This window comes from Leucoraja erinacea, chromosome 11, assembly GCF_028641065.1.
Source record: "Leucoraja erinacea ecotype New England chromosome 11, Leri_hhj_1, whole genome shotgun sequence".
Classification (NCBI taxonomy): domain Eukaryota; kingdom Metazoa; phylum Chordata; class Chondrichthyes; order Rajiformes; family Rajidae; genus Leucoraja; species Leucoraja erinaceus.
The window spans coordinates 15193978-15214054 of record NC_073387.1 but is presented as its reverse complement, the minus strand read 5'-3'; the positions used below and the strand labels follow the sequence as shown (position 1 = coordinate 15214054).

Genomic DNA, 20077 nt, shown 5'->3' with positions numbered 1-20077 from the left:
ATTTTCCACGTTCTCCCAGAGACTTGAGGGCTTGTAGGTTAATTGACCTTTGTAAAAGTACCCCGAGTATGTAGAGAGTGGATGAGAAAGTGGGATGACATAGAACAAGTGTAAATGGGTGATTAATGGTTGAAATGGACTCAATGGGCCGAATATTTCCATGCTGCATCTCTAAAACTAAAACCGAACAAAAAGGGCCTGTCCCACTTGGGCGACCTAATCTGCGAGTTTAGAAGAATGTCTTCGACCTTCAAACTTGCAGCATGGTCGACACGAGGTCCTATAAGGTCCTATGAGGTTGCTGGAACTCTCCTTCATGCTTGAGGGAAGTTCCCGAATACTCGCGGCCTCAGCTGGGTTGTGAAAAATGTTTGAAATTTCCGTGAGTAAAATTTGGTCGGCATGGCTCTTTTTAACTCGTAGTGCAGTGGAGTGGGGTCGCTATTTACTTACAGGCAGTTGTGGGCAGCCGTAGGCAATCTCTTTAGCTGACCGGGCATTTTGATTGGCTCACTGGGGTTTTCAGGACCATGGAGGACCTACCTAGGTAAAATGTCCGCTAAACTTTATTAAACTTCTTAAAAGTGTCTCCACCCCTTCTCCCCCCCCCCCTCTCCCCTTCTTTTTTCCCCCCCCCCCCCCTCCCCCCCCCTCTCCCCTTCTCTCCCCCCCTCCCCTTCTCTTTCCCTCCCCCCCCTCTCCCCCCCTCCCCCTCTCTCCCCCTTTCTCTCCCCCTTTCTCTCCCCCTTCTCTCCCCCTTCTCTCCCTCTCTCTCCCCTTCTCTCCTTGAATCGTGGTCTTCCTGCCTTGGGCAGTTTGATGTGGGCAAAATGAAGGATAACAAACAGCGACTGCTTGAGCTGTGCACTTACCATGACCTGTGCATCTCTAACTCGTACTTCAAGACAAAGCCCCAGCACAAGGCTTCCTGGAGACACCCACGCTCATAGCATTGGCATCAACTGGATCTGATCCTGGTCAGACTTGCTGCCATCAAGAACGTTCTCCACACAAGTTCCTACCACAGTGCGGACTGCGACACAGACCACTTCTTGGTGTGTTCCAAGATCAGGCTGCAACCAAAGAGGTTTTACCATAACAAAAAGCAGGGGAACCCCCACATCGGTGTCAACAAGATGCCCCGTCCAGATCTCGTGCAACAGTTTGCAGAGGTTTTTGAGAGAGAACTCGGCAACTCGTGTCCTGGAGACTCTGCAGCAGAGCAGAGAAGTCAGAAATTCTGGGGGACACCATGTACCGCACAGCTTTGGCTAGCTTTGGAAAGAAGACGTTGAAGACGCATGACTGGTTCGAAGACAAGTCGACCGAGATTATTCCCGTCATTGAAGCAAAGTGCGTCGCCCCAGCCGAGTACAAGCAGTCAGCTAACGAGAAGAACCCGCAGAAGGATGAGCTATCAAGGATGAGCTATCTACCCCCTGGTGTCCACATCTGGAAAACATTACAGTTGAAGTTCCTGGGCACGGTGGGGCCAGCTCTGGCCAGTTAGTGAGACAACAAAGAAATGCTCATAGACATGACTAACAAGGAGAGAGAAAATAAAGCCTGCCCTACCATGAATATATGCTGGCAATTTCTTCAATGCAGGTGTAGGTGACTTAGGAAATCCTTGTTATCTGGAGCAGCAGAGTGGCACAGTTGGTAGAGTTTGATCCCGACCTCGGGTGCTGTCTTTGTGGAGATTGCATGTTCTCCCTGTGACCGGGTAGAAATTTTCCGGATGCTGCTGTTTACGCCCACATCGCTAAGATGCGGCAACCCCTGCGAGTTTGTAGCTTAATTGATCTCTATAAATTATCTGGAGAGTGAATGTGAAAGTGGGTTAACCTAGAATTAGGGCGAACGGGAGATCTTTGATTGACTTGGACTCGGTAAGCTGAAGGACCTGTTTCCATGCTGGATCTTTCCAATTCAATTCAAAGAACTTGAAGAAAAATCAAAGCGAGATGAGCTTGGCGGGTTAAGCGTCTTCTGTGGTCGGAAATGTACAGATGATGCGTCAGGCCAGGACACTTCTTCAGCAGTTTTTTGCGAAAGATTCCAGCATCTGCAGTTTTTTGTGTCTCTTCAATGGAACTTGAACTTCCCAGGTAATTGTTCGTGTTATCTTAACCTACAACAGAATCAGCCCAGTGATATTCTATTTTATGCTCTGACCTTTACATTGCATCTGAGATGTGCTGATACTGAGTTGCTGGCTGTGCATTGTTTTCATATTTTGCTGATGTTTGTCTTTGCTACAGGTGGCAAATTATGGAGTAGGAGGGCAGTATGAACCACACTTTGACTTCTCCAGAGTAAGTGGTGACAATATCCATTCCAGACTTGACTCCTAAATTCTTTATGATAACTAATCCTAAAGCTCTTCTGGAATGCAACTGTTGGGACTCGGGTGCCTTAAGATAAAAACCATAATAATTTCCGCAAAATCTGTAACTCTATCCATGATGAGTACAGTCGGAATGAAATGAAATCATGGGCCTTCTTATTCCAAACGGAACAATGTGCTGAAATTGTTTATAGCTATATAATTCATTAGCTTCAAACCTCAAAACACTGAATCAATCAATCATTGTTATTTTAAAATAAAGCAGGTGATGGATCTAATCAGCTAGTCAGGCAGCATCACCGGAGAGGGAGCCTGAGTTAACGTTTAAGATTGATCACCGAGTGTGGGGGAAAAAAAATATTATTAAGATCTTGGGAAAGGGGAGAGAATTGAAGGAAACATAAATATGTCTGATGAAGAATGGTCTGATTTCCGTTCATCTCCCCCGCCTCGGCCTTTCCACATTGTAAAACTTGCAACATCTCCGATTCTTCATCAGAATCAGTAAATGTTAATTGCAAATGTTAACTGTTCTTCTCTTCACCAATGCTGCCTGACACGTAAAGTATTCCTAACATTTAGATACAAGGAACTGCAGATGTTGTCCTGAAAAAAGACATAAAGTGCTGGAGTAACTCAATGGGTAAGGCAATATCCATGGAGAACATGGATAGGTGACTTTTCGGCTCCTAACCTGAACCGTTGCCCATCCATGTTATCAAGAGATGCTGCTTGACCCGCTGAGCACTTTGTGTTTTTTTTAAATTGCTAATATTTTCTACTTTTGCATTAATATCCTGCATTAACAGTTTATTGTTGCTTCTAATGTAGTATTCTGTACTTCACTTTGACCAATGTTCACACAGATCATTTGAACTGCTTCACTATCTCATGATATCAGTGGCCTTCTGGCCAAAATGTCTGGGAACCCTCGCCTCTTTGGGACAATCTTCCATGATTTCTTCAGGGACATTTTGAAGTTCGACTGAGAACAATGACTAGGAGGGCAATGATTTTTAAACTTTTTAATTATTATTATTAATAAAAATATCAGAGATAGGAATTGGGGGTGTATGGCTTGGTAGAATGTTTAGAGCCAACATCAAGGGACAAAACGTCCACGATGGTTGGAGTTGCAAGGAACTGTGGATGCTGGAATCTTAAGTAAAACACAAAGTGCTGGTGTAACTTAGCAGGTCCGGCAGCATCTCTGGCAGGGAAAGAATATGAAGGGTCCAAACCCGATATGTCATCTGTCCATTCCCTTCACAAATACTACCTGTCCCACTGCATTGCTCCAGCACTTTGTGTTTTGCTTGAAGGAGGCTTCTGTCCAGAGTTTATCCCAAATTAAACAAGGGGAGCGTAGACAAAGCCATCATTTGCTACCAGATCCTGGAAATGAGAGCCTTGCTAGGATATTTCACAGGATTGTTTAGAGTTGGGCTTTGGGTTGGAAAAGAATTTCAGCCAAATCCGGTAAGGCAACCAGATTTCCTTCACTGAACACATTGGTGAACCAGACACATTTTTATAATGGTTTAATGGATGTCCTTAATTGATGGCACAAAAGAAGGCAGATGCCACAATCTAGAGCAAAAATATGACCAGGCAGGAAATAGAGGGATACAAACTAGGTTTATACAGATGGGTTGACTTAAAATGGCAGCATGGTTGTGTAGACATGGTGAGCCAAAGTTTCAGGTGGACTGAGTCCAGAAGGAGGGTCCTTACCCAAAATATTGTCTGTCCATTTCCCTCCTCAGATGCTGCCTGAGCTGCTGAGTTCATCCAGCAACTTTCCTGTTTTGTTGACCCTTATTGGTGTCTTTGGAATAATGTAATTGAAACTGATTCCCCTAGCTGCCATTATGGGATTTGAAATGTTATTTCTAGATCATTGATGAAGACTAGTGAGATTTCTATGTGTCAGCATATTTTTTATATCCAAACTTGTGGCCCATTGCCCTGTTCTCAGTCTACTTGGTAACTTTATGTTCAAAGGAGAATTGCCCTAAAATTTACAGGAAAGGGATCAATATTCTTGCATCTGTGGATTAAGAGACAAGTTCTCATCTCTAATACATGGAGCACCTCGTTCATTGTTTGGTATGTTACTGTGGCATTTGCTTTTTTTTTAGCAAACTTGGTTTCCCTTAATCAATTGTGCAGAATGGGCTTGATTTAATTGTCCATGTACAATGTTTCTCCATGTAACCATTACCTACCCACCAACAACCCAGTTGCTAGTTGTTGAACATTTAACATAGCAAAGTACAACCCAGGAGCAGGCCCTTCGGCCCTCAATGCATATGCCAAACATGCTGCCATGTTAAACAAATCTCATCTTTCTGCACATGATCCATATATCTCCATTCCACATAACAGTGTACCCATCTAAAATACTTGTGGATGCCACTATTGTATCTGCCTCCACCACCACCGCTTGCAGCTTGTTCCAGGGCCCCACCATTCTATGTACGTAAAAAAAACTTGCCAGGCACGTCACCTTTAAACTTTGCCCCTCCCACCTAAAAGCTATGCTCCTCCAGTCTTTGACATTCCTGCTGTGGGAAAAATTACCCCAGCGATACCTCTCATAATTTCCATTACATCTATCAGGTCTCTTCCCATAACCTCTGGGATTCCAGAGAAATGTTATTGACGAGACTGTCTGCTCACCCTTCGGTCACCCACTGCTCCCTAACTGCTACACTGCCTGGAATATATCTCTCTGTATCACGAGCAGAACCTGGGTCCATTGACATAGACATTTCACTGACAAAATGCTTGTTGAATTTGGACATGATACCAAAGATTTGCACAGCTGTAACACGCACCCATCAACAGAGGAAGACATCCAAAAACCTGCTCTGTAACTTCAGATGTTGTATGTCAGTTTTTATTGGTAGGCACAGAAAGAAAAGAAAATATTTTCAGAGGATAAAAATAAATCGGTATGAAAGACCCATTGATGATTGGTGTTTAGTTATGGGCTGGGAAGCAGTTTCAACGCTTTTAACCACCCAAGTGCTAAATATGTACCAAGTGCTCTTTCGGACCGGATTTGGACTTCTTCATTCACACGTATCGTAACATGATTCTGTTTAGAATTCTCGCGTAATGCATTTTACTATGATTGTTGACCTCTGTGTTAAAAGGGACACAGTAATGAAATAAAGTACTCAAACATTGTTAATTATCACAGGAATTAATGGCAATAGAATTGTACAACATTAAAACATGCCTTTCTGCCCAACTTGTCCAATCAGACCAGGTTTTATAACTGTGCTTGACACAATTGCTGCATTTGGTCCATATCCCCTTAAATTTTTCCTATCTATGTTCTTGTCTAAATGTCTTTGAAACTGCCATTGTACCCCTCTCTGCAGTTTCTGTCAGCTCATTCTGTTATTGCACCACACTCAGTGTGAAGAAATTACACCATGGTTCTATTTTCAATCCTTCCTCTCTCACATTAAAGCTATATCCTCTAGTTGTCCTCTCCTACCCTGGGAAATAGACGGTGAACATTCAGCTTCTCCGTTCCACTCTTGATTTTGTATACCTTTGTAAGGGGGCAACTCAGCCTCCTGCACTCCAGGGGAAAAACATTCCAGCCTCTTCTTATAACTCAAGCCTTCAAGTCTTGGCAACATCTTGATGATTTTTTTCTGCATCCTCTCCAGGTTAATGACATATTTCCAATAGCCAGACGAGCAGAACTGCACGCAATGCTCCAAATGTGGTTTCACAGCAATGGCATTGAGTCCTGGTCCAAACTGTGATTATGTGCAAATGTTAAGTTGAAACTCACTTGACATTAATATGAACAAGCTGTGCTCCCACACTATTCTATAGTAGCAGTTCTTGCTGAGCAACTAATTTAATTCTCGTTGTCTGATCATAGGTTTTAAAGATAGCTCACTCAAACTTAAACACTGCAACCACAAATATTGGGTGATATTCTCTCCATTACTTGAGTAAAAAATGACCATAGACATCTTTACATTAAATTCAGGTACCGATTTTGGGTTTGGACAACTGCAGATTTTAACTAATCTGCAATAAACCAACACGGAAAATAAATATTGAAATTACCTCAAGGTGCAGGTTAACATACCATGACCCTTTCTAATCGTTTTTATTCTAATTTTGCAGAATGACCACTAAATCATTGTTCAAAGCAACTTTTCAGTTGAGAAACTGGAGTAATTAATGCAGAGTAGATGACCATGCCTCTTCCCAAATTGATTTCTAGGACATACAATGTTGCCTCCCCTCTTAATCCAAAAATGTCCCTTTGTCTCCTTTGCTTCCATCTGCACTCAATACTGTGCCACCAAACAGTGCCAATGGCAAACTTGGATATAATCCTTTTGTTATCCAGTGTTTATTTGTTGTTATTTCCTTTCAGCCCTTCATAATCTAAAGTACATATAAGAAGCGGATGATTCCATCATGGAATCCAAAAAACAAAATGAAAAAACTGTTTGTATATAACTGGACTCCTGAGCAATCATGTAGTGTTGATCTCTTTGGTGCTTGGCCATATATAAGAAACTAAGACTACTTTCCAGCATACTACATCATCCGTGAATTCTGGTAGTTGCACCAGAAAACATAAAACAGTATGGATCAGGAACTGGCCTTTGGCCTGCAATGTTTGTGCCAGACATGATGCCAAGTAAAACTGCTCTCATTTCCCTGTAGAAGATCCATATCTCTCTATTCCCTGCACTTCCATGTACCTAGCAAAAAGCTGATTAACCATCACTATCTTATCTCCTTTCACCACCACCCCTGGCAATGCGTCCCAGTGGCAGTACAAATGATCTCTGATAATGTAAATTGTATTTACCTTTGTTCAAAATGACATCCATCTTGGTCAGAAACAGGCCACCTTTTGGTATTGGTTTATGATTGTCACGTGCACTGAGATATGATTTAAAAAACTGTTTTGCGTGGTATCCAGACAAATCATACTACATGTGTACAATCAAACCATACACAAATATAACATAGTGCAAAGAGAAAGTGCAGAATATAGTTTTGCATCAAAGAGAGGTCCATTGCATAAGCTACAAGGAACTCCCTGGTTCCTTGTCCTCCAAGGCATAACAGTATGAACAGCAAGTGAGGGCCCAATGATCAGGCCAATGGAAGTAGAGTGCGTGAAGTTAAACCGCTTGGAGTGAATAAGTTAATTGTGGATAAAATCAGGAAGACAGGATGCAAAGAGTAAGAGCTGATCCAGTAACGGATTACTTGCAGCCGAGCTTTAATAGATTTCACCGTCAGTGTATCCAGTTCCAACAACAGCTCCTTTCTTCGCTTGGAAAATAAAAGATGATCTCATGACTTTACTATTGGAGCCTTTTATGGACCCTCTTCATTTGGACTTCCTCCAACAGAAAGTAGCAGATGTGCATCTATCGAACACAAATTTTATTTAATCTTGTCAGCAGCTGGGAAGTGGAGACATCTGTGAACGATTATGTTCACTCTTTAAAAATATAAAGGAATAAAGGAACTAAAATATTCAGACTCAAAACGGTTTGAAGGGTCCCGACCCGAAATGTCACCTATCCATTTTCTCCACTGAGTTACTCCAGCATTTTGTGTCTATCATTGGTATAAACCAGCATCTGCAGTTCCCTTTTATTACATGTTGCCTGTAACTTGTACACTTCTCTGTGTAACCCTCATACCCCTTATTTCTATCATCAGTGCCCTGCACCTTCAGATATCCTATTTCTTTACTTGAATGTATTTGGCTGAAGTACAATGCTGTTTGTCAGCAAGAACCCAAATGCTTACAAGTGCTTATAATTGCAAATAATTTCAGTGAATGGCTTCAACAATCTAAATTTCAGATTGAATAGAACATCTCCTTATAAAAATGGAATCTAAATGCTGGCCAGCAAAGTAGTGCAGTGGTAGAGCTGCTATCTTACACTTATTATGTAAGTACCCATCAGTGCTTACATATTTTACTTCGGAGTCACGTGAGTGATTCCGTGAAGAACCCGCTCAGCACGCATGCGCGGCATTACGTCCAGCAGAGCAACAGCGGCACAGCGGGAGTCAGGCGCTCCCGCTATGGAGATGAAAGAACGGACCGTCAGGTAAGCTGACGTCGGGTTTTTCTTTCACAGGGAGCCTTCTGCTTTCAGGCAGAGAAGAAAGGCTCTAGAACAAACCTGTCCCCCGCTCGACTCCATGGAGGAGCGTTCCATCTGGGGGGAGCAGCAACAGAACAGACCTGTCCTCCGCTCGACTCCACGGAGGAGCCTTCCATCTGGGGGGCAGCATCAAGGCGGTAGGATCACTTACTCGGCGCTCCGCTATCCCGACACCGTGCCGAGCCCAGCCCCGCTAGCGCCTGAGCAGCGGGCTGGAAGTACCGCCATGGAAGAGGCGTCCGGCCGGTGGCTCCGACTTATCGGACGGGACGCCTTTCCACCCGCACGGGGGAAAGACAGCCGCCTGAACAGACCTGCCCCCCGCTTGACTCCACGGAGGAGCGTTCCATCTCGCGGGGGCAGCAACAAGGCGGTAGGACCGCTTACTGGGCGGTCCGCTATACCACGACACCACGCCGAGCCCAGCCCGCTAGCGCCTGAGCAGTGGGCTGGATGTAAAGCCTTGGAAGAGGCATCTGGCCGGTGGCTCCGACTTATCAGACGAGGACGTCTCTTCACCCAGGCGGGGGAGAGACAGCCGCCTGAGCCCCATGGAGCGGCTTTTGGAGCAGGAACTCCAGCGAGGTGCACCCCAGGAGGGGCGCCCTCGCAGAGGGTGATCAGGCACTCCCTCCACAGTGCCTTGTGCACTGTCCATTGCTTCCGCCTTTCCAGAGGATAGCTTTGGTGACCAGGACTGGGCTGGTCAAGAACAGGGGCAATGGCTGAAGATCTCGGGAATATGCAAGTGGTGCAGGAACAGGAAGAGCTGCTAGGTGTGGTGGACAGCTACGTGGAAACCCCACGGAGGCCATTAAAAGCCTGACGTCAGCCATCACATCGTTTCTCCTCGTTCCATGGACAAATACGGAGATGACCACAACCTTCGTAAACAAGTCATAAGACCTGCCATAAATCCTACATTGCAGGGTTGTGCATACCCCAGCCACTGAGCCAGACCCACTGCTCTTTGGTAAAAACCTCACAAAGCATATGAAGGACATACAAGAGGTTTTACAAAACTTTCGGCTCATGAGGGCAGGGCTGGGACGAGCAAACCAAAAACAGTAATTCCTACACAGCAGCACCCCATCGCGTCCATCAGTCAACGTCTACCATATCGGACTGATGAAAGCTCGGGGTCCGCATTCTATCACCGAAAGTCTTCTTTAGACCAGGGCCCAGAGCGGACCCCATGGAAAATGTGCCACCCCCCAACGTCACCGCCACGTCAGACGACGTGCAACACTCGTTGGACCGGCAGGAAACAGAAGAATACCCATAACCATGGAGGTAGGTGGGTCTGGTTCCTACCAGTATATAGAGTAATACTAATACATGGGAGTCTATCACGAGTGATCAGTATATACTCAATGGCATTAGTGAATACAAATACAATTCATACTAGAAAAATTGCCACCAGGTCAACTTTCACCCCAGAGGGTATTTTTCCCCTCTCCGTTAAAGAAACAAGAGGGACAAGCTGAACTGGTGAGAATAATTACAAAGGGTATCATGGGAAAACCTGAACCCTTGCAATTCGTATCAAATATATTCACTAAACCCAAAAAAGATGGTGGATGTCACATCATCATTGACTTAACTTCACTAAATATGTTTGTTAAGTATATACATTTCAAAATGGAACCGGTTGTTACTGCCAAACAACTAAATTCCAAAGGATACTTCATGGCAAGCATTTATCTTAAAGATGTTTACTATTAAGTACCATTCACAAGGATCATTGCAGATACCTGAAATTTACCTGAAATCAAGCAACATGGCACGCCAGATATCGATTTATTTGCATCAAGGCTAAATCACCAGGTACCTATGCATGTCGCTTGGGAACCAGACCCTGAGGCAGCAGCGGTGGATGCGTTCGCGCTGGATTGGGGAAATTCTTCTATGCATTTCCTCCTTTCTGCCTCATCAGTCGGGGACTACGCACAGTACAAATGGACTCTGCTTCAGGTATTTTGATAATACCCGACTGGCCTACACAGCCATGGTTCCCAATACTCCATGACATGGTTGTTGAAACTCCGATGGTATTTCCCAGTGACCCAGAGTTATTAACACCCAGTGTCGGGCACAAGCCATCCATTCCATGGAAAAATCAAACTCCTCGGTTGCAGATTCTGCACAAACCACTTCTGGGACTGGGATTATCATAACAAACCATCGACACCATGTCAGCATCCCTCCGAACGTCCACTAAAAAACAGCACTTGTCCAGCATCAAAAAATGGGAGAAGTACTGCTTGGATACAGAGACCACCTACTCAACCGCTACAGTTACCAATAACTATATAACATATAACAATTACAGCACGGAAACAGGCCATCTCGGTCCTACAAGTCCGTGCCGAACAAATTTTTTTTCCCCTTAGTCTCAACTGCCTACACTCATACCATAACCCTCCATTCCCTTCTCATCCATATGTCTATCCAATTTATTTTTAAATGATACCAATGAACCTGCCTCCACCACTTCCACTGGAAGCTCATTCCACACCGCCACCACTCTCTGAGTAAAGAAGTTCCCCCTCATATTACCCCTAAACTTCTGTCCCTTAATTCTGAAGTCATGTCCTCTTGTTTGAATCCTCCCTATTCTCGAAGGGAAAAGCTTGTCCACATCAACTCTGTCTATCCCTCTCATCATTTTTTAAAGACCTCTATCAATTCCCCCCTTAACCTTCTGCACTCCAGAGAATAAAGACCAAACTTATTCAACCTATCTCTGTAACTTAGTTGTTGAAACCCAGGCAACATTCTAGTAAATCTCCTCTGTACTCTGTAAATCTCCTCTGTGCTCAATGTACTGGAATTCCTGGCGAACCTTCACCACGATGAAGGACTCAGCTACAGAGCCATCAACACAGCTAGAATTGCCCTGCCTGTCTATGTGCAGATGGTTCTTTAACACATATTTTCTGGCTCTGTCCTCATATACAAAGATACTGGTCTAAAATATTTAAGTGGTTTTCTGGGGTCTATGGAAAAGATATTCTCCCTGATCCAGAACTAGCACTTTTTGGATGCTCAGAGACTTCTTTGTACTTCACGTCTGAAGAACAACAAGCACTGATGCTTGGTATGGTGGCAGCCAAGAAAATGATCCTAACAGACTGGAAATCATCTACACCCCCCTGCTTCGAAAAATGGCTCAATGAAATGATAATAATCATACAGATGGAAAGGATACGCTTCTACAACTCCAAGGTACCAAACAACTTTTTAAGTGTTTGGGGACCATTTATCAACCATCTCAAAGTCCAATAATTTCATAATTTCATATTATCTGCAGTGATGTAGTCCTGTGACCTTTACTTCTGCTTTTGCAATGCATGACTGTGTAGCACCATGTGGATTGTACCAATACTGTTATGTCTGGCGGCTTTGTTTTATTATTATTATTATTTTTTTCCTTCCTTTTTTTTCCTGTTGTCATTTTCAGTTTTTATTTTTCATTTTTTTTGTTTGTTTTGTTCTGTTTTGTTAAAAAATTGTATAAAATAATAAAAAATATTAAATATGAAAAACAGCACTTGGCCAGCATCAAAAAATGGGAGAAGTACTGCTTGGATACAGGGACCACCTACTCAACCGCTACAGTTACCAATATACTGGAATTCTTGGCGAACCTTCACCACGATGAAGGACTCAGCTACAAAGCCATCAACACAGCTAGAATTTCCCTGCCTGTCTATTTAAAACCAGCTCCAGGACAACAGGCCACGGGGTCCCACCAGCTGGTGGTCAAACTAATGAAGAGTATTTACAACTCGAACGCCCTAGACCAAGGTACACCCATATATGGGATGTCAGTGTGGTCCTGACATACCTCAGGGGATGGCCACCAGCCAGATCCCTCAACCTGGAACCATCTATGTTCAAAACACTCATGTTTATGGCACTTTTATCTGCACAGAGGGTCCAGTCACTACACCTATTGCGACTGGACACCATGCTCACAGCTCCAGACCAGATCTCTGTCGTTATCCAGGGAATGATCAAACAGAGCAGACCAGGAACACCTAATCCAGTCGTGGAATTCCGGGCTTACCCATCAGAAACACGGTTATGTGCAATGAGCCTACTATCCTACATAGACACAACCAAAATACTCGAGGGAGATGAAAAGCCTTGTGGGTCAGTCATAAAAAAACCTTATGGTCGGGTGACGAGCCATTTCGAGATGGCTCAAGCAGGTGCCAAAAGCTGCTGGGATAAAAACTAACATGTACAAATTTCATTCCACCAGGGCAGCATCCACGTCGACGGCTAAAAGAATGGACGTGCCTATAAACCACATCCTGGCTACAGCAGGATGGTGGGGGGAAAGACCGTTCAGAAATTTTATAATATGCCGTTGGCAAAACCTGTTTTATTTGCAGGAAAGATTTTATAGACTGCAAATATTTAATTTAAGGCCAGGGGAACAATTTAATTTCTTTGTTGTTATTGTTAAAAAATACCATTGTGTTTTTCTACAAACAGATTCATTGGTTGGTACGATAACACACTTCCTCCCTCAAAGACTTCGGCAGTGATATAGTAATAACTGTTACACAGTTTGAAATCACAGAGCTTTGAAATCTTCACGGAATCACTCACGTGACTCCAAAGTAAAATAGTAAGATTAAACGAGAACTTACCAGTTTGAAGTTTGATCTGTATTTTATGTGGAGTTACGATGAGGGATTACGTGCCCTCCGCTCCCACCCTCAATAATATGGGTCAAATTCATAAACTGATGTCTCCTTATCTTTACTATGTTTACTTCAATAACTGTGTCTATCTGTGATTCCACACCGCTGCTTTGAAGTATGTCACGCATGCGTGTTGAGCAGGTTCTTCACGTAATCCCTCATCGTAACTCCTCATAAAATACAGATCAAACTTCAAACTGGTAAGTTCTCGTTTAATCTTATTATTTTATTCCATTGCACTTGTGTCCAGGAGATGGCAGGGATTTATAAAGGGAAGATATATAATCCATGTTTTGGCTATCTTGACTATTATTGAGTTGAATAAGGAGTTTTACAAAACAACAACTGCCTTCATTGTTGTCTAACTATCGTGGAATAATGATTTTGAACATTGTGCTGGGAGATTGAGGGTGTCATTGTATTTGTAGAGTCAGTCTTGAGTGCCTTTGGCTTCATCGTGTCCAGCTACTTATCAGCTTATAAATATTGGCTTATGTTCTGTTACTAACAAAAACAAACAAATGCTGAAGTAGCTCAGCGGGTCAAGCTGGGAGACATTAATACGTTACATTTTGAATTGGGACCCTTCCTCCATCTGAAGAAGGATCTAGACCTGAAACATTACATATCTGTGTCTTCCAGTGAAATTGCTTGACCTCCAGCACTTTGTTTTATTTTTGTAAACCAGCATCTGCAGTTCCTTGTGTCTATGTTCCTAACAGATGGTTGATGAAAACCTTTGGCTATGATTGGCTGGCATCCGTGTAATCATGATGCTGATGTTCAAAATCCTAAAACACTCCGAAGAATTGGATGGAAAAGAAAATCTGTTCAAACAAAATGTAGATATTAACCCAGAATAAATGAATGTGCTCAACCATCTGCTGTGGTTCATTATCTGTGTGATTTACAGCATAGAATAGGGGATTTTGAAGTCCTCAGTAGCCCCCATGTGATCTCCTATTACTAAGCTGTGGTGTTCTAGACACATGATCTTAAACCATTGCTTAATTCCATCACCTATTTACATTCTTTGGTAAACCATGTCACCCGCTCAAATCCCTGTGAAAGTTGCAATGAAACATCTCTACGGGTCAATTTGAACCTCATGACTTTATTATTCTGAGTACCTCCAAAGTTATTCCTTCTTTAACATCCATCCATCTATCAAGAAAAATGGGTCTATGTTGTATGTCAGAAGCAAATTAAAAATTTAAGGGGTATTTCAAAATTGAAGGATGAAAATTCAAATACAACTTTGATGGGAGTTGTGTGGTGTAAGCAGCTGACATGGACTTCAACCATTTACAGAAGAAACCTCCGATAAATGTATCTTTTAAATAAAATCTGTTGCAGCGTCCATTCGACCGCAACCTTGCGACGGAGGGGAATAGACTAGCCACGTATTTAAATTATGTAAGTACCCATGTGTGCTCGCACATTGTGCGGGCTCTTGGTGTGTGTGTGTATTCATTCTCATTTCGTTTTATAGAAAAATGAACAGGATGCTTTCAAAGAATTAGGTACTGGAAATCGCCTTGCTACTTTTTTAAATTACGTAAGTATATGTGATGGTCAATTGGGTAGGAAGGATGCTTGATAGTGGCATGGATCAGCATGTAAGCCTTATTGCCCTTTATTGCCCAACCTGTCGAGTTTACCTTCCTGATTTCTTGCGCTGTTCAATGTGAGAGGAGTCAAATGTGAGGACAATTGTTTCTGTTTTGTGTTTGAACATATTGGAAAATCTGGGTGCAGTGCTAAGAGAAAACAGGCACACTGGGAAGGGAGCCTGTCCATATTTCGGTTAATTCATTCAAATGAGGAAAATTCATCCCAATTGTGTTGCACGCATTTAATTCGTCCCCTCTCCACCTCCTGCTTATTTTCCTGTGAAGCACTTTTCTCTATGCATTCCAATATAAACGTGTTCAAAGTATTATCTGTTCCTGTATCACTTTGTTTCATCCCATATGAATGGTCGTATTTTCTATGTTGTATTAATCTAGTACATAGTTGGGCATCCAAATTCCCCTGGCTAGTTTTCCAATGTCCATTGTGTGACTTGTCCATTTACGCATGTGTTTACAGCACTCTCTCATTTCAGAGTACTTTACTGGGATACGTAGATATCAAATCAAAAAGTTTAAAAAAAGGGTTGACCGAGCAGAATAGGTTTCTAGGAATTTTTGAAAATCTTGGGAAAGGTAATACAGAAAAGAGGTTTACGGGGAGAATATCAAAATACACCTGCAGTGGAGCAGAGTAAACATGGATTGTGGGTCAAAGGAAGGTATGGAGCACCCTGCTGTTTCAGATATTAAGCAGAGATTTCCAACACAAAATAGAGTACGGTTGTCCAAATACTCTTTGTTTTAATTGCAATTTCAGTTGCAGTTAAAGCATTAAAATTTACATTGATGAGGGATGGATTGTAATCATGAAGAAGACCTTTGTTCCTGTTCAGCAGGGGCTAGTCCAGCTGGTGTTCCATGCATTTCTACTCCCTCAGATTCATACACTCATTTGAAGTGCTCATTGTGACTTGAACTTAACTATCCACCAACTGCATCTGCTTCGAACAACGAATGATCAAAGGCGTTTTACATCTGGTAGTACGAGGGCTTCTGATTCTGCTTGCTTCTAGCATGAATAGGTAGAATGGATATGAATCTCCATTCCTATTTGGTCTTCAGCTGATTCGGCAGGGATGGCTGCATGCTTGGGTGCTAAGAGAGAATGCAGACTTACCTGCTTTGTTGGGCTGTATTTTCCTCCATTCTTCACTTACTTTAACTCGATAGGGAAAGAGCTCCACTTCTATGTGCAGGGATCATGTTAGAACTCCATTCAGATCAGGGAATATGTATTAGTAACTCTGTTAATCAATTAAATGTGCTAATTGGCATCAATACATGGATATATTAATATTGATAAATAATGAATTGTATAAGTGGTTTACATCCGGAATGCAGCAGCCCAGACAGTATTATCAGTGGAAAGGATATTAATAATTCATTGAATTAACTTTGAATTGTTCCATGTTCTCTGGTCTCTGGTCTCTGCATGCTTTCATTTTCATTGATCGATATCATTCTGAGAAAAAGTCCTTTCATTAATAAGTTTCTTGTTAACGGTAGGAAACTGAGTGTTTGGTGTATATATATATATACCAATGCTTATTTAAATGTTCATATTTCAACAAAATTCAGTCTGTCATTGATCCAAAGCAACATTGTATACCGTATCCCATACTATGTGTTATGCAGCAAGGTTTCACAGCTAATACGCAAAATGTGCTATGCTGACTTTATTATACCGTTCTTGGATGTATAAAATCATAAATTATTTGTTTTTACTGAATTATCATTGGGTGATTTCAGTTTAATATAAGACTTGGAAGACAATGGAGGTTGATTTAAAATCACGTTTTACCAAACACGTATGTTGATTATTGACAGTCTGCTAATATTTGTGAATTTATCATCATTCACCAATTGAACAGCACCAGAACATCTTGTCCTACTTGGAATTTAAAATTCTAACCATCCTTCGAACACAGCACTAAATTAAACTTGTCCTCTTATTGTTCAGAGATTCATTTCCTAGAAGGGTTCCTACCCGAAATGTCATCTATCCATTAGCTCTACAAATGCTGCCTGACCTGATGAGATGCTCAAGCACTCCATGATTTGTTCAAGTTTTCAACATCTGCAGCGCCTTGCATTACCCTACATCCTAGAAATTGGATCGGATCCTTTTATTGTGATATGCTAAATTGTATTTACTTGAGAGTTACTGCCTTAAGAAATAGACATTCTGTCTGCAGTTCTATCCCTGCTTATGCAGGGCCACAGAGGAGCCTACAGACAGTGCATTGGCAAAGGATAGCAAATTGCTGCATGAGTGAACAGCAGGATAATGGTCTGGTGATCACAGCAGAAAGTTTCTGTAGAGAGGAGTAATGGTGGCAGGCAGCACACACGGGAATAATGTTGAGGAGCTCAACACATAAGAGTGGACCATGCTGTTCACCTGTGTGCGGGATGATTTGAGGTGTTTCTCAAGGTGAACAATAACATCCAAGCAGAGGACATGGAACATATGAACATGATGTGGAGATGTGAAAAGTGATCTTTTTGCTGGTAATAGCGTCGGAGGTGCATGAAACCACTTGTCTCTTATTGCCCAGAACTACTAAGGACAAAATGCTGATTTGAAGTTCCAGCCTGACCCCATGAGAAATTGTTGAAAGATTGCAAGCAAATCATTTTAAAGTGCAGAAATGTAATGGATGAGAAAATTGAAAGATTATCGCTGGAGGGCGAAAGGTATTTGAAGGTATGTGCTAATTTCATCATGGGCATGTAAAGGATGCAAAAGAAGGTAGTTTGAACTGCACCACGAACTAGGGAGAAGCTGATGGACCCAGAACAGAGAGGACAATCCAGGGGGTTGTGGCAGAACAATGTTTGTCCAGAGGTGTTTTTATGCAAAATGACATTGGTTGACCTCAAGGATGTTATCTAAAGAAGGATCCCAACCCGAAACAACCAGAAATACTGCCTGACCCGCTGCGTTACTACAGCACTTTCTGTTTGTTGCTCAGGATTCCAGCATCTGCAGTTCCTTATCTATACTTATATAGGATAACACAAGCAATTGAAATTCTGGTGGCCTGACTGCAGAGAATCTTAGGAGGATGTATTTATTGAATCTGAATATGAAAGAACTGTGGAAATAATATTGGAGCAGAGCCAAGATAAAAGAGAACAGTCTGAAGAAGGGTTTCGGCCCGAAATGTTGCCTATTTCCTTCGCTCCATAGATGCTGCTGCACCAGCTGAGTTTCTCCAGCATTTTTGTGTACCTTAGAAGAGAAGAGTCTGTGAGAAGAGTCGGAAGATGGGTCACGACTCAAAATGGTCACCCATCTTTTTCTCCTGAGATGCTGCCTGACCCGGTGAGTTACTCGGCACTTAATATCTATCCACGATATAACAATTCAGTCTGAAGAAGGGTCTCAACCTGATACGTCACCTATCCATGTCCTTCAGACATGCTGCCTGACTTGCTGAGTTACTCCAGCACATTTATCCATTTTTTGTAAACCGGCATCTGAAGTTTGTTGTTTCTACTATAGGAGTTTAAAGATAGCTTCCATATTTTTTCAACATAGGAGGAGGCCGCTCAGATCATTGACTCTTGCTACATCACAGAGCAAACCTATTTCCTCAGTAATTCTCCCTGTGATCTATTTTCTCCTGTGGCTATCCAGATTGTGGGCATTAAAATGAATGACACAGGGAAGTTGTAATCAAAGTCTCATCTTCCAGGTGGGCACAAGATGTAATCATTATCTGTGTGGGACATCAGTGCCTGAGTAATTAAGAGGAGCATCTTTTCAGGAATTGGCTGAGGAACTAGCCTGAATTACATTGCAAGACTCCTGTTAGAGTCATGGAGGTATACAACACAGAAACCATCCCTTTGGACTGTTGAGTCGACACTGACTGTCAACGTCCCATATACCCGAATCCTGCATTAATCCCAATTATCATTCTACCCACATTTTTATTAACTGTCCCCTGATTTTAACACTCACCTTGGAACAATTTCTGGTAGCCAGTTAACCCATCAAAGTGGCAAGTTTCGCTTACTTTAGAGATACAGCACGGAAACAGGCCCTTTGGTCTACCGAGTCCACACCGACCATCAATCACCTTTTCTATATTATCTCACTTTTTAAATTCTTACATTTGAGGGGCAATTCACAGAGGCCAATAAACCTACAGACCCCCACATCTTTGGGATATGGGCGGAAATCCAGGGCACCCTGAGGAAACCAAAGGGTCACAAGGGGAATGTGCAAATTCCGCATAAATAGCACTCAAGTTCGGAATCGAACCCGGGTCCCAGGTTTGATTCTGAGTCTAGGTTATTAGCTGTTAAACTCGCCAACAAACAGACTCTGAACTGTAACAGCCTATTGCACTTTATCTGCTTATTTATATGTATATTGAACAGAATTGTTCTGTATTTTTGCTTACAATATTCTGTTGTGCTGCAGCAAGCAAGAATTTCATTTTCTTATCTGGTACACATGACAATAAACTCTTGACTCTTGACTTGACTTGGGTCTCTGGCAGCAGTTCAACCAGCTAGACCACAGTGAAGTGATTTACAGCGTTCAGTGAAGGATGATCTCTTTACAGCTCTACATTTGCTTATTGTGGAGCAGAGGGCCTGACCGATACTACAAGGAAGATGTGTTGAAATAGAACTTGTGGGTTTCCTGGCAAAACCAGGCTTTGTTCAGCACAGCTGCTGCCACTTTGATCTGCAGCAATCTGACAATCAGCCCTCAAACACATTAACACTAGTTCTCTATTATCCCACTTTCTCATCCTCTCCCTTCGGGGTAATTTTACAGACGGCCAATTAGCCTACAAACCCGCACGTCTTTGGGATGTTGGAGGAAACCGGAGCACTGGAGGAAACCCATGCAAACCTACAACGTCCACACGGATAGCACCTGAGGTCAGTGTCGAACCCAGGTCTCTGTTGTTGACAGGCAGTAACTGTACCAGCTGCAGCGCTGTGCAGACCCAGTGTAGTTGCTTTGTATTGCTTGGCCTCTGGATGAATACAGGCAACAGAAACTCATCTTGAGGAAACATGTTTTTTTCAATTTCTATCCTAGCACTACATTATATCTCAGCCGGGTATAGAAGTTGAGAGGTCATGTTGCAGTTATGTTAGATGCTGGTGAAGCCGCATTTAGAGTAGTGTGTTCAGTTCTGAGCACCATGTTATAGGAAAGAT

General features: G+C 42.6%; 1 protein-coding gene across 4 annotated transcripts in view; it reads left to right on the top strand.

The window, feature by feature from the left end:
- Positions 1–20077, top strand: part of p4ha2 (procollagen-proline, 2-oxoglutarate 4-dioxygenase (proline 4-hydroxylase), alpha polypeptide 2) — a 120142-nt gene that overhangs the window by 79423 nt on the left and 20642 nt on the right. For 3 of the 4 annotated variants that reach the window (XM_055642701.1, XM_055642700.1, XM_055642702.1), the window contains exons 11-12: positions 2265–2318; positions 14746–14811. In XM_055642701.1, the coding sequence (XP_055498676.1) occupies positions 2265–2318; positions 14746–14811 (120 nt within the window). Of the gene's footprint in view, positions 1–2264; positions 2319–14609; positions 14670–14745; positions 14812–20077 lie in introns of all 4 variants that reach the window. The other variant, XM_055642703.1, reaches the window with a different exon arrangement.